Source organism: Gallinula chloropus (assembly GCF_964237585.1).
Source record: "Gallinula chloropus genome assembly, chromosome: 17".
NCBI lineage: Eukaryota > Metazoa > Chordata > Aves > Gruiformes > Rallidae > Gallinula > Gallinula chloropus.
Genome location: NC_140102.1, coordinates 6,065,800 through 6,080,284, shown reverse-complemented (window position 1 = coordinate 6,080,284; position 14,485 = coordinate 6,065,800). Strand labels below are relative to the sequence as shown.

General features: G+C 58.6%; 2 protein-coding genes across 2 annotated transcripts in view; one reads left to right on the top strand and one right to left on the bottom strand.

Moving 5' to 3' along the window:
- Positions 1-3,640: 3,640 nt before the first annotated feature.
- PHETA1 (PH domain containing endocytic trafficking adaptor 1) lies at positions 3,641-4,408 on the top strand (the record flags this gene model as incomplete). Its single annotated transcript, XM_084271952.1, has 1 exon — positions 3,641-4,408. One exon carries the CDS (start codon positions 3,641-3,643, stop codon positions 4,406-4,408), a length of 768 nt encoding a protein of 255 aa, XP_084128078.1.
- Positions 4,409-7,034: 2,626 nt separating this feature from the next.
- The window catches only part of CUX2 (cut like homeobox 2), a gene marked incomplete at its 5' end in the record, with an annotated part of 67,787 nt that continues 60,336 nt past the window's right edge, over positions 7,035-14,485 (bottom strand). Inside the window, 6 exons of the mRNA XM_084271829.1 lie at positions 7,035-9,659; positions 10,577-10,850; positions 10,958-11,146; positions 11,381-11,650; positions 12,188-12,347; positions 12,766-13,541. Of these exons, the coding sequence (XP_084127955.1) occupies positions 8,993-9,659; positions 10,577-10,850; positions 10,958-11,146; positions 11,381-11,650; positions 12,188-12,347; positions 12,766-13,541 (2,336 nt within the window). The 3' untranslated portion in view covers positions 7,035-8,992. The remainder of the gene's footprint in view (positions 9,660-10,576; positions 10,851-10,957; positions 11,147-11,380; positions 11,651-12,187; positions 12,348-12,765; positions 13,542-14,485) is intronic.

Below are 14,485 nucleotides of genomic sequence, written 5' to 3'. Positions count from 1 at the left end.
GAGTCGGGGAAATGGGGAGACCCGCCGGTGGCTCCGGTACCCGACCTCCGGGCTGCCAGGCTGGTGACCTGCGTGGGACGGTGAATCTCACGTGGGGGGCAGCAGGACAGGGGTACCCGCACCCCAAAACCCTGCGAGGGGGGTTGTGCCGGCCCCACACCCGGGTTGTGTGGCAGTCACGACTTGTTCTCCCAGAGCGCAGCTTGTGCATCCGTTTGGAAGCCCTTGGAGGGACCATTGTGCTGGTCATAACGGAGACCCGCACCCCTTCTCCTCCATGTGCGGGCTGGGGGCACACACAGCACCGGACATCAGGCAGCCCCCTCCCCATTCCCCCACCCCCACCTCCCCCTCAAAGTATATCCCCCCAGCACCCCTAGATTTCCAGGAACAGCCCCCACCGAGCCGGTGGTGACTCAGAGCTCCCCGTCTCACCTCGCTGAGCCGTACAGCACCCGCCGCTGCGTAACCGCACCACTAAGTCACCAGTCATGGGAGCAGTAGGAAACGGAGGCCAAGGGCAGCCCACGTCCTAAGCAGCGCTCAGCAGCCCCTCACCTCCTTTCAGATCCTTTTCCTCTCCCTTTTCTCTGCTGTCGGGAAAACTCAGCATGGGAATTCATTTTCCCATCTTTCCCAGCAAGGCCTGGAAGGGGAAACTGAGGCTCTGGGGTTCTCACTGGGAGGACATGGCGGAGGGGGGAGGAACAACATGGAAAATATCATCAGGACACTCAGAAGGGGAAGTGTTGGAGCCTGTGCAGCAGCACGCGACCATCCCAAGGGCGATCTGACAGGAAGCACAAACCCACAGGGGAATTTTGCTGGTGGTTTTTCAGGAATTGGGATGATTCTCCAAAGCAGCTTCCAAAGGGCTCCCTGGGAAGCAGCTGCAGGGGAGCAACAATCCCTGCTAAAACAGGGGATGGGGCTGCAAGAGGCAGCTGGGGTTTTGGAGGCCCAGCAAAGGAAGGCAGAGCCAGGAGCATGACCATCTTTTTTCAATTACCCCGATGGGTCTAATAAAAATATTGCTTCTCCCCACGGCCCTTCCCTCTCCTAATCTCACTGTATGAAAGGGCACCTCTCAGCAAGAGACGGAGATAAGCAGTGCAGAGACTGGAGACTTCCCACCAGTGACCTTGAACAGGCTCACTCCATACAGGAGGGGAGATAAAGTCCAGATGGCTTTAGCACCAGTTTAGATCCCTTTCTATAGCCCAAAAGTCTGCAGGTGAATGGGAAAACACTCTGTGAAATGAAGCCAGAAGCAGAAGATTGTGAAGTCCCAAGCAGCTGTGGAGGACAATGAGGGTATCTACAGAAGGGAGCAGTGAGGACCACAGCCCATGAGCAGTGGCAGTTGCAGCAGAGGTCACAGGTGGCAGGATTTCTTGTTTGGGGGCCTGCAAATGAGCCCCAGCAGTACCTTGTTTGCTAAAATACCCGTTGCCATGCAGCTGAGCAAGGCAAGGAAGAAACTGGGGGAGAGGGCTAGTGATAAAGAGAGCAAATCCTCGACACTGGTATTTGCTGGGACATGGTGAGGCCAGTGATGCTGCCAAGGTGGTGCTTGGGCTGGTGACACTCTCAGTGTGGAGCGCCAAGAAGGAGCAGAAGTCAGCCTGGAGGCTTCTCCCAGCCAAAGGTTTATGGTTGCCCTGGGACGTGGGGTACCAGCAGTGTGAAATCCAGTCCTGGCCCCAGTGCCCAGCATTGCTGGACCCGTTCACCCCTGGCCTGGATGGGGCAAGTGCTGACCACCCATCCCAGAGCGCATCAGCATCTCGAGTGTCATGCAGCTCTGCAGTCAGGAAGGAGTGAGGTGGCCATGATTGCCCATGGGGTTGCACAACCTCCTTCAGCTCTAGTGCCCCAGCTAAGGGCTCATCCCCCCAGCTTTCCAGCTCCTTGTGCCAGTTGACACCTTCCCCCAGATGCCAATCCAGGCCATGCGGCTCCTGCCTCAGCTCCCTCTTTCCCTCTGCATGGAGGCAGAGATCCCCTCTCCAGCCGCTTCAGCCCAGCCTTTCCCAAGAACACGGCACAAAGCTCAGGGCAGCAACCAGGATTTGTAGCCTTGTCCCTTGCAGCATCTCCCACCCATGCAGGACCAGCCTCTGCCCTGCCACCTTCATCTCCAGCTCTCCCCACTGGCCTTGTATCATCCGTCCCATCCGTCCGTTCCCTGCCAGACACCCCTGGGCACACCCCTCTGCCCCAAAAACTGGACTCAAAAATCCCATTTCATACAACCACTTTCACCACCGTGCTCCCAGGTTTCCCACCCACATGTACATCCACGGATGTGTGCATCCCTCCCACGCCTGCTGCCCCCGGATCCGCGCTCCCAAGTGCTGCCCAGAGGTTTGATCTGCGGGGGTGTCTTGTGCTGAGCCAAGACCAACCCCGCCCCACACACACCCTTCTCAGTACGGGGCCGAGCTCCGGAGTGCTTTTTCAGCCGAGCCAAGGGCCTGCACCGCCCGCCGGGCCGCCCAGAGTCACGGTGAGGGGCGGTGGCGGCGGAGGAGGAGCCGGACGGGAGCAGCGCTCCGCCCGCCGGGGCCGAGCCGAGCTCGGGCGGCGGGGAACCGAGGACAAAGGTGGCCATGCGGGACCGGGAGCGGGGCCGGGAGCGGGGCTGGGGACGAGGGGAGGGGTCGGGGTTGGAGCCGGAGCGTAGCGGAGTGGGGCTGAGCGGGCGGGAGCCGACCCGGAGCGGAGCGTCCCGGTGTCGGGGGAGAGCGGCTCCCCCGCTCCCCAAACCTCCCCAAGACTTTCAGGCTCCCAAATTGGTGCTTGGGGGGAAAGGGGTCCCCGCTGTTTCCCGGCGGTGGGCGCCCCCAGGGCCCCCTCCATCTCGTCGTCTTGAACCCTGCAATGTGGCTTAATAGGACAATAATAATCCCGGCACACATCCGCCTTGTGCTCCGCAGGCTGGGGTGACGTGCGAAACCCGCAGGCGTTTTGGGGCCAGAGGCAGCAGCCAGAGCGGAGACAGCGGGGTGCTGGCCCCCACGGCCGCCTTACACTATCAGACCCCGGGTCCAGTGCTCCCGGGGCTCCCACCGCCGCGCTGATGCTGGTGGCTGCCGGATACCGGAGCTAGAGGCAGAGTCCAGGTAGGAGGAAAGCCTGGCACAGGGAGGCCACCGGTGGTTTGGGGACATGGGGAGAGGTGGCTTTGCCCTGGTGACACAGTCCACGGCCACAGCTCTTCAGGGCAGTGGCCAGGATCTGCAGCGTGGGCCATAAATCCTCTCCTTGCGTGCTGTGGGGAGGAGCACTGTGATGCAGGGCAAACACAGCGCTGGTGGTAAGGTCACCTGCGCCGGGTGATGTGGGGCACTGAGACATGCCCTTTCTGGGGTTCCTCCATAGGAAAACTCCCTCCCCAGGGAGCCTGGGTGAGCGCTGATCCACCCAGCACCCACCGGACACAGCGCTTGGGCTGGGAATGGGTTATCACAGCTGTGATCACGGGGCTGTTTATTCACCAGCTCCATTTCCTGGGTGCCAGAGCCAATGCCTCCGGGAGCAAAAAGCTGGCGGCTTATTACTGTGCAATTAAGGCGCACCCATCCTCCGCGTGCCAGCGGGCAGCTCAACACCCTCTGTCCCCACAGGGTGCGGAGCCATGAAGCTGAACGAGCGGAGCCTGGCCTTTTACGCCACCTGCGACTCCCCAGCCGACAACGCTGGCTTCCTCTACAAGCGTGGTGAGCGGCACACGGCGTACCATCGCCGCTGGTTCGTGCTGAAGGGCAATATGCTCTTCTATTTCGAGGAACGGGAGAGCCGAGAGCCGGTGGGTGTCATCGTGCTGGAGGGTTGCACTGTGGAGCTCTGCGATTCGGCCGAGGAATTCGCCTTCGCCATCCGCTTCAGCGGGGCCAAGTCTCGCACCTACATGCTGGCGGCGGAGAGCCAGGCTGCCATGGAGTCATGGGTGAAGTCACTCTCAAGGGCCAGCTTCGACTACATGCGGCTGGTGGTGCGGGAGCTGGAGAAGCAGCTGGAGGAGATGCGCTGGGGGCCGGCTGGAGGATGTCAGGGCTACCGGGGGTCACCTGGCTCCTGGAAGCCGAAGCCCTTGGGGATGGAGCGGTCCCCGGAGCGGCTGCTGGCTCTGCCCGCTGTCCTGCCAAAGGAGAATGGCTGTGCAGTGTGGAATAACACGGCGGGAGTGGACCGTCCGCTTGACACCTCTGGCTGTGGTGGGCACGATAGTGAGGGGAACTCACGGCCGCCACCACTGCCACCACGCGGGCGGGCGTCAAGCAGTGAGGCAGGCACTGCAGCAGAGAGCCCGTCCACCTTCTACCGGCTCCATGAGCAGTACGGCCGGGAGGTGGCCCGGCTGCAGCAGGACTGGCTGGAGAGGCAGCGTGGCCCCCGGCCCTGAGAAGCAGCCGAGCACTGTGGACTTGCCAGGACGCGTGGCAGGCAGGAGGTCACCCTTCTTGGTGCCACCTCCTCACCTGGGGGGTGCAGCGCCATCTAGGGTGGTGTTTGACACCTGCTGATGGTGCCACTGAGGGCCCAGCACCAAGGGACATCAAAACTTGTACCGTGATGGTGCACACCAGCCTGGCGCTGATGGCAATTGGGCTCAGCATGCCACCAGCCTGGCATGAAACGCCCAAGCTCTCAGGGCTGCCAGGCTCTTGACCATGTCATGCGGGCATTGGATGCTTCTCGCAGGGGTGCACCCCTTCAGCATGGGGCGTGGGTGCAGGGTGATGTACCCAGCACAACCAAGCTACGAACAACTTGCTGGCTGATGCCTCCTGGGAATCAACCGCTGCACTCAGTTTGAGGGGGCCCCTTTATGCTCTTGCAGTGGTCTCATGCACCAACAGTGCTTTTAGAGGAGGATTTTGGTGGGATCTCCCCAGCCTGAGCCCCTGCATGGGTGTTTCACAGCCAGGGAGCCAGCTACTGCCTTCCCCTCCCCGCTTGGTGCAAACAACTGGCTGAGGTCGGCTAAGCTCTGCCATATCCCTCTTCTCCAGCAGGATGTGGTTTGAAAATGAAAATATCAGCGAGCGCAGCCCTTCCTTAATGGCAGCAGCACCGCACGCCCCGGCTGTCCAGGAAGCTGGTGACACCCGGCCGTGGGTGTTGCACACGGGGTGATGGCTGCTTGCAGCCCAGCTGGTGAGCCCACAGAGGAAGGAGACCCAAGCAGTACATGAGAGCTGTGGGTACCACCTCGCAGGGTGGGTATTTCTGGGCAGGACATCATCCCCTGGGGCCAGCTCGCTAAGGGGAAGCATCGCTTGTGGTAGCGAATGGGAACGTGTGTGTCAGCGGCGGAGGGTGTCAAATGATTCATGTGCCGAACCAGAGCAAAGGCACTGTGTGTTCGTGATGGTGTTTCTCTTATTTCCCTAAGGGTTTGTAGTGACACTCAAGCTGCTGACACTGAGGTGGGGTGACCCAGCCTGGGGGGAGCAGGCAGGGTGCCCTGGGTTTGGGCTGGGGGTGACACAAGATTTTGCTACAATAAAAGTGGTTTTAGTACTTTCTTCCTGGCCCCAGTTTGTGCCTTTGAGTCCTGAGGATGGGAGGCCCCAGATAGGAATTAATCCTCTGGTTCAGTCCCTCTCCATGTTCATGGAACCAGGCAGGGACTGTGTTGCCCAAGTGGGACATGGACCACACAAGGGTCTTGCAGTGCCCTGGAGCCCAACGGCTGCCTGCAGGATGGGATAGGGGGTTGGATGGAATGGGGTGGGGTGGGATAGGGAGGGATGGTGCCACCCTGGGGATATCAGGGCACGCAGTACCAGGGTGGTTCCCACATCAGGGACAGCATGGTTCTGCCATCCACAATGGCTTGAACACCTGGGCACTGTTGACCAATAAGGGGGTTTGGGCATTGGAAAAGGGAGACTGGGTGCACAGCCCTCCAGTTTCACTAGTGGAAATGGCACTAGGTGCCCCTGGGTGAGCTGCTGGGGCGTTACAGGCTCAATGGGGTGTTACTAACACCCCTCCAAACCACGGGTTACAGGCAGCACTGTGTGATGCCAGCCAGTTTGGGTGGCCCTACACCCTTGGTGGCATGTCCCCCAGCTCTCTGCCAAGAGGACTTAGCCAGGAACAAAAATCTCTGTCCCCTTGCTGGGGGTGGTGTCAGTGCTACACAGGGGTCCCTGCCCTTGTGAAGTGACCAACATAACCCCACGCTCCTGCCCATGACATCCCACCTGCACAAACGTCTCCAGCTTCTTGTTAACACAGTGTCTTGCAGTGGGTCAGGAAGGGATGCCTCTTGGGGAAACTGAGGCACAAAGTCAGCCAGGGTCACTGACTCACCAAGCAAAACGAGGAGTCCTGCTCCTGGCCAGGCACAGCGTTCCACTCGGTGTTTTGGCATTCAGAGCAGTGCTGCTGAGGGCAGCTGGGGTGCAGCTACGCCCACAGCATCCAGATGGTTAACGTGGCCCCGTCAGTCGGCCGCAGAGGAAGATTCTGGTTTCCATGGCAGCGGGCCCAGCTTCTCCAGACGTTCAGATATTCATTAAAAATAAATCCTTCCCAACATGTAGGCCGACAAACAAGCTTAAACAGATATGCAACATATGGATTTATTAATTCATCAAATGCAAACAGCCCCGCCTCATGTCAGGAGCTGCAAACTTGCCTGGTGATGGCCAGCTCTGCAGAAGAGCCGTGCTGGGGTGCAGTGCCATTGGGCAACACTGAGCTGAACCTCACAATGGAGGATGCTGAGTTACCCTGGAGGCGGGAGCAAACCCCCACTAGGGATGACCACAGGACTTCCACGGGGCAGGCTCGTACCCTGAGCCAGGCCAACCCCACTTAACACCCTCTTCCCCTCCCACCCCAGTCACAGCAGTGAGAGCTCTTGCCGCAAACCCAAAGCAAGGCTGTGCCATCCAGAGGAGCCAACAGTGATAGGCGAAAGGCGTTCCCATCCCGGGATAGCTCCAGACAAAACACACCCCAAGGCCAGAGTCGTATCCAACTTCTGTATTTAGTGGCTCTTTACAGAACTTGTTCCTTCCAAAATTGTTAAACAAAGTTCATCGATCCCATAGAAACTTCTGAAGTACAGTACAGGAGCCTAACAAAAACGTGACCGGTATGTCCCGCTAGCTTTAATACAACAGGATTGCCATGTTCCAGACTATCCTAAGTGCTTCCTTGAATCCCGTTCCACTAAAGCTCCCGCTAGCACATGACGGAGAAGAGCAGCCAACGGTCGCGCCTCGAACTTCTGCAGCACAGTGGCAGGGAAAAGAGCGGCCATGGGCAAGCTGGGACTGGCTGGGGCAAGGAGAGCCGTGCCTTTGTGGGGCCGCTTTTAGCATCGCTCGTCGACTACCACCCGAATATAAAAATACCTTCTATTCTGATAAAAATGTTTACAGTGGAAAATGAGTCAATGCATAGCCTCGGGGCCTGGTGGGGGGCCCTCCCAGAGGCAGCGGCCTTGGGGGGCAATGGCTGGAGGCGTGTAGGCTGGGACAGGGCAGAGCAGCCCAGCACAGGCCACCCCTGTGTCATTTAAAGGCATTTTGTTAGCAGAGGCCAGCTGGCGGTGATAGGTTGGGGGGGGTGACAAGGAGCACGCTGGGATGGGTGTCATGGCCTTGCTCCTGCGCCTTGGCGTGGGGTCAGCCCCAGCAAGCCGTAGCCTGATGGTGCTTTGCCCAGTTCAGGCCTGAGTTCACCCAGTTCAGGCAGGAGCCTGGTGTGACACCTTGGGGCTTTTCCCAGTTTCACCGGCAGCCACCACAGCGAGGGGACCTCCTCTTGCCCGGGCTCTCTCCCTAAAAAACCAAAAGTGCTTCAGCCACAGGAGCTGGCTGTGATGCTGGGAGCAGCCCTGAGCAGGACTCATCCCCCCACAGCAGGCACTGCACAGTTTGTGGGTGTTCACCCCCAGCGCTCAGAGGCTCCATCTCTTCTTCCTTCCCAAATGGATGATGGCAGTGCACAGGGAGCCAGGAACCCACGGACACCCATCCCCAGGCAAACCAGAGCTGCCCCCAAGCATTGCACCTGGGTACCTCTTCCCGTCTCACTCCCGAAAAGGCAGACCCAAGTTGCTTCCTTCGCTTTTTGGGTTCTTTTCTCTCTTCCTTTGGGAGCTGGCAGGAGCCACTCCATCCCATATCAGGGGCTGCCACCGGGTTGCCAGCTGGAGGAAACGCGAGGGACGGCGTTGGGACCATGCTACATCTTGTTCCAGAAGGCTATTGCAGACATTTCTACAACATATACAACCGCACGGGACATTCTGCGTCACAAAAGGTTTCAAAAAACATAAACCACCAGAACCAAATACATACTCGATGGCATCAAGGTTTTCACTTTAGAGTCTTCAGGGACTATGTCGCAGTCTCTGGCTGGGGCAGAAGCGATGCAGTGTCTTACAGACAGAGGTGGAAACCACTCGGCAAGAGTTTCTTAAATTTGGTCAGTCTCATAGTGCTTCTCGATGGCTTTCTCAGGAAGTCTTTTTTTGGGAGGTTGGGAGGGGTGTGGGATGGGTTTTTTTTTTCTTTGTTTCTTTCTTTGTTTTTTTTTTAATCTCATCCAGTGGCAAACTACAAGACTTCAGTGTACATTTAATGACACGACTGCTACATCATCTTGATTTTATAGCTATCTTTAATATCAAAGCAGCTTAAGCTGTTAATAAATTCCAAAGTATCCTTTTATTAAAATATCTAAAAGAGGTCTATAAATATTTTTTTTGTTTGCTTGGTTTTTTTTGTGGGTTTTTTTTTTTCCTTTTCTAAAATTGTTCCCAGTTTTTCATGTTTAAAACAAAGCTGGGGGGGGAAGGGTTGGCTTCATAGAGGGGGGGGCCCCCCCTTTTCCATGGGCGCTCCCCTCCGTCGCGCCAGTCGCCTGTCACCTCTCGGTGCTGCATTTAACAAAATATATATATATGTGTGTGGGTGTGTATATATATATATTTAGGGTGGTGGGGTTGGGGGGGGGGCGCTCAGAACTCCCACTCAAGGGCCTCCTCACGGTTGGCGGCCCGCTCCAGGCGGTGGATGATGTTGTTGAGGTTGGCCATCTTCTCGTGGCGCCGCTGGACACTGGTGCTGAGCCGGGGGCCGGGAGCTGGCGGTAGTGCCGGTGAGACCGGCCCAGCGGACGACGGCCCCGGCGAGGCTGAACCAGCGAGGCCTGGTGATGAGGCTGCTGAGGGTGATGTTGGGGAGACCTCCAAGCTGCAACGGGACGACCCCGCCGAGGACTGGGAGCTGTCGGGGTGTGGTGGTGGTGGTGGTGGTGGGGGTCCCCCAGCTGTGGCACCAGCACGGCCTCCCCGCCGTGGGAGGCTGCCAGCGCTGGGGGCGGCGGCGTGGGGGGCTGCCCCCCGCTCCTCCTGGGGAGGTCCAGTCCCTTCGGCCGCTCCGGCCGGGCTGCGTGAGTCCCGCCGGCGGCCCCAGCCACCTGCCTCCCCCTGCTCCTCCTTCACCTTCACAGGCACTGCGGCGCAGGGATGCTCGCCCTTCCCGAACACGGGTTTACGGTCCTCGGCATCCGAATCGGGGCTGGGGGGGGCCCGGCGCCCAGCAACGGCCACCCCGCTGCTCTGCTCCGGGTCTGTATCGTTGTCCTGCGTACCCTCCACCAACATCTCCCGGCGCATCCGTGACCTGCCAGGACACGATCGGAGGGTCAGCGCCCACCACTCATCACGCCATGCAGTGGGCACCCTCCTGCCTCCCGGAACAGCATCTCCAGCCTCAAAAACATGATGGCAAAACCCACCTCAGCGACTTTTAAAATGTATTTTGGGGAGAAAATCGCTGCCACTTGAACACGGGGAAGGGATTTTGCAACACGTTGGGCCACTTCCAGCCAAACTGACCCAGTTCTGCAAGTGTTTTCCACTACGAGGACATTTTTTGGTTTGTTTTTTAATACATAGCACAGTTTTCAGAGGTTTATTTTAGGGCATCTATATTTACTGAGAGCCTGGGGGGGTGTTTCCTGGAACCACGCAAGGGGAAAGGCTGTTGTTTCACCAAAAAGCCTGATTCTCCAACAAGCTCTCCCCCACACTACCCACATGATGGCTTCATGTGAAAAACCTCACCGGCTTCCATGAATATTGACCGTTGACTTTGGGCACAGGGGAAGGGGCACAACCCATCGCCTAGGCTCACTGGTGTGGGTCTGGGGAGGATTCAGGTGCCACGTGTTCACCTGCAATGTTGCCCATGGATGAAGCCTGTGCTGCACCTTGGGACCAGGCCACTGTGGGGACAGATCCTGAGCTTCAGGAGCTTCTGTAAAGTCATTTCCCCACCCACTGTGGAGCTCCAGCTCGGTGGCAGGTGGAGTCCTGCACCAGTGAGCAGGTGGACACGACCACAGTAACCTCTTTAGCTGATTGACATGACTTGGTCAAGGTGGTTGACACCTCTTGACCACCTGCTGGCTGCAATCCTGCACCTGGGGACCTCAGCAACCTCATGTGGGTCTGCACCTCTCTGCCTAGGCAAGAGGGATTGAGGGGCCTGGAAGGGGAACAGTGACAACCCCATCCAAAGCCCAGGAGCACCCATACCTGTAGTTGTGGAACCAGTTGATGACGGTGTTGGTCTTGAGGTTGAGCTGGAAGGACAGGAGCTCGATGGTCTGTTGGGAGGGGTAGGGCTCCAGTTGGTAGGCTTTCTTCAGGGCTTCCTTCTCCTCTGGGGCCAGCACCACCCGTGGCTTCTTGATCTGGAGGAGGCTGAGGTCCTGTGGCTGTAGGCTGGGGCTGGCACACTCGGAGCGGGCGCTGGGAGACTCGCTGTCTGAGCCGGCACTCATCAGCCCATACCGACGTTTCAGGTAGGCTGCAGGAGAGGACACCCAGCTGCGTGCCGCTCGCCCCCCAGCCCCCCTGCTCGGGCAGCACCCCAGACCTGGGGTGGGGAAGGGAGCTGCATCACCCCACCCTCACCTTTCTTCTCCAGCTTCTTCATGTCACGCAGCTTCTCCACGTTGTGGGGGTCATTGAGCCAGAGCTGCATGCGGACGAAGGGCTCCCTCCCCTTCAGGCTCAGCTTGTGCCACGGCTTGGGCCTGGAGAGGAGATCGGACACCGAGCCCTGCGTCAGGCCCAGGATGCTCTCCCCGAACAGCCGCTGGCCTGGCGGAGGAGAAGCAGAGGTAGTTAGAGGAGGACAGAGCAGCGGCGTGGGCACTGCAGCCCCCATCCCCGCCAAGCGCAGATGCACCCCATTTCCCAGCCAACATCCTCCCCAGCACCCTGGGATCACCCCCAAACACCAGCAGCAAACCAGGTGGGGGGTCTGTGGCCGTGGGAATTGGGGTGCTGCATCCTTACAGCTCCCAAAAACCTGGGCGAGGAGAGGGTCCGCACCTAAATTGTTGTCTGTCAAGACCTCCTTGACCTTCTTGGTGATGGAGTAGGTGTCCAGCTCAGGGGACATGGCGACAATCTCCTGGATGCCCACAGGTCCCTGACTGTTGGGGTACGTCTTCCCACCCAGCGCAGGCGTTGACCGGCTCTCAGGCTGCTGGTTTTCTTTGCTGCTCTCCAAGGCCAGGGTGAGGGGCTCCTGGCAGCCCTTCTCGTGCTCGGCGGGGCTGGGGGGTGGCGAAGGGGATGGCTGGGGCTCCGCCGGGCTGGCTGCATGACACCAGGGGAGAGGGATCAACAGGGACAGTGGGGCGGGAAGAGTGGTGAGGAGTGGGAAGGTTTATTTTGGGGGTGCTCATGGCTCTGGCCTCCAGAGGTGCCAGCCAAGTTTTTCCAGTGGTTATGGCAAAGTAGGGGGAGCCAAGGGTATAGTTACGAGAGAAACCACCACTGATACAAAAAAAAACCTTGTTACTTCTTCATGCCATGCACAAAGCCAAGGAGTTTTGGTGTGGTTTTCCTTTTTTAATTAAACTAGCTGGCTTTCAAATCCCTTTCTGACAAAATAATGTCTGAGGAGCTCTGTAACAGCCCCAAATTGTCTAAGGAATGAATTGAGGGGGTTCAAACGGGTCAGATGCATCAGAGGAGGGGGGTGAAGGGAGCTGTCTAGGATGGGGGTGTGGGTCAGGGTGCTGGGGCAGCTCTCCCCAGTGCTGAGATGGGAGTAGGAAGCGTGGGGCAGATGCAGAAGTGCCAGGGGCACCGATGGCACGTGGGGACCGCGGGGACGGCGGTGGCACTTACCCTGGGAGGGGGTCGGCTGCTGGCTGATGCCTTGTCCCAGCTGGTCGGTCAGCCAGAGCTGCATGCGGATGAAGGGCTCCCGACCCTTCTGCGTCAGCTTGCTCCACGGCTTGGGCCGCGACAGCATGTCACTCACGCTGCCCTGGGACAGCCCCAGCACCTAGGCACCATGCAGATGTCACCTGCCAGTGCCGGGCTCCTGCCTGCCCTCTATCCCCATGTCGGGGAGGGGAACCAGGCTGCCGCCCATTGCCGTGCTCGTGATCCCACAGCACCCTCGACCCCAGCCACGGGTGCTGAGATGGTGGTGGGTCCCCCTAGGATACCCAGTGGGCTGGGAGGATGGTCCCTGCAGGGACATGGCATTCCTGGTGGGAAATGCCACAAGCATTTGGTGGTGACCACTGGGAGATGGCTTGGGGTTGGGTCAGACCCTGAGGACTCAGAATACTTCAAGGGAAAACCCAGCAGGGAGAGCGGGGGCCCTGGGGCAAAGCTGGCAGAGACACCGATGGGCACTGGGTCACAGAGCAGAGGGAACACTGCACCCCCCCACCCCAACTTCTCCAGGTAAGTACCTTCTCTCCAAAGATCCTCTGGCAGATGCCATTCTTGGCCAGCTTCTCCTTGACCTGCCGGGTCAACTCCAGTGTATCCACCTCCCTGTACATGTACATCTCATACTGCTCCGGTGTCAACGGTGGCACAGTGGGCTTCAGGGTCCGTGGCACATAGGCAGGGTAATAGGAGAGACGACCACTGGCTGCTGACTCCGCGCCAGCTCCCTCTGCCTTCATCTCTGTCAGCCGGTGGGGCTCATCCTCTGCAGGCAGCAGCTCATCCTCGTTGGTGCCACCCTCGCTGGGCTCGCCCCGCGGCCAGCCCCGGCCATTGGCCATGCTGGAGTAGCTCGAGGAGGAGGAGGAGAGCGAAGGTGAGACAGAAGTGTAAGGTCGGCTGAGCAGGCTCCGCTCCGATGCCCAGTGCTGGTCGAAGTAGGAGCCGGCATCGCCGATCTCCGACTTCACCTTCCTGATGATGCTCTGGACGAAGGCAGCGGGAGAAAGGACAGCCAAGGGTGTCTGTGGGGGGCCGGGGCTGGCCCTGCTCCCCTCCTCCTGCTTCACATAGGTCGGGACAATGTTCTGGTTGACGGCAGCCAGCGTGGAGCGTTCGGTGGGCGGCGTGTCCCCAGGGCGCCCGCTGCCCCCCGACTCCATCTCCAGCAGCGCCTGCTGCTGTGCCTGCATCTCCCGCCGCGCCTGCTCCAGGATGTTCTTGATGGCGTCCTCTGAGCTGCTGCTGCCCGCCCCGTTGGCCACTGCCTGTGACACCGAAGGCGTTTTGGGTTCACCTGCAAAGAGAAGGAGTGAGGGGAGCCCTGAGGCGCAGCAGCTAGCGCTTTACCACGTGGCAGTAACTCAAAATCCAGGAAAAAAGGGATTTTAGCCCAATTGAGCAGATCACAGAATCACCAGGTTGGAAAAGACCTTTAAGATCATCAAGTCCAACTGTTCCTGTTCTATGCTAACCCATATCCCTTAAGTATCTCATCTACCCATCTGTTAAACACATCCAGGGATGCTGACTCAACGCCCTCCCTGGGCAGCCTGTTCCACATCCCCACAACTCTTTCAGGGAAGAACTTTTCCCTAACATCTGACCTGACCCTGCCCTGCAGCAGCTTGAGGCCATTTCCCCTTGTCCCATCACCTGTCTCCTGGCTGAAGAGACCATTGCCCACCTCTCTGCACCCTCCTGTCAGGTCATTGTAGCTGGTGATAAGGTCTCCCCTCAGCCTCCTCTTCTCCAGGCTGAACACCCCCAGCTCCCTCAACCACTCCTCATATGATTTGCCCTCCAGCACCTTCCCCAGCCTGGCTGCACCTCTCTGGACTCACTCAAGGACCTCGATGTCCTTCTTATGGTGAGGAGCCCAGAATTGGACACAGCACTCGAGGTGCAACCTCACTGATGCCGAGTACAGGGGCATAATCCCCTTCCTTTCATGGATGCCCCACACAAGCGCAGCTCAGAAAGACCAGCAGCACCCGCAAAGCAAAAGCTGTGACACCCCAGCTCCAAACCAGCTGCTTTTTTTGACGCTTGCAGAATAAATCCCATTACCAACGACGGCAATAGACAAACATGTTTGTTTTCCCTGTCTGTTTTTCCACCGTTCCCATCTAATTTAATTCTCTGGGATTCTGCTTTCTCAGCAGACTACCTGTTTTAATGTATTTCATTTCTTGTAATTGACTGTGAGTGCAGCTGCTTTAACGATTCCTCGTGCCAGAT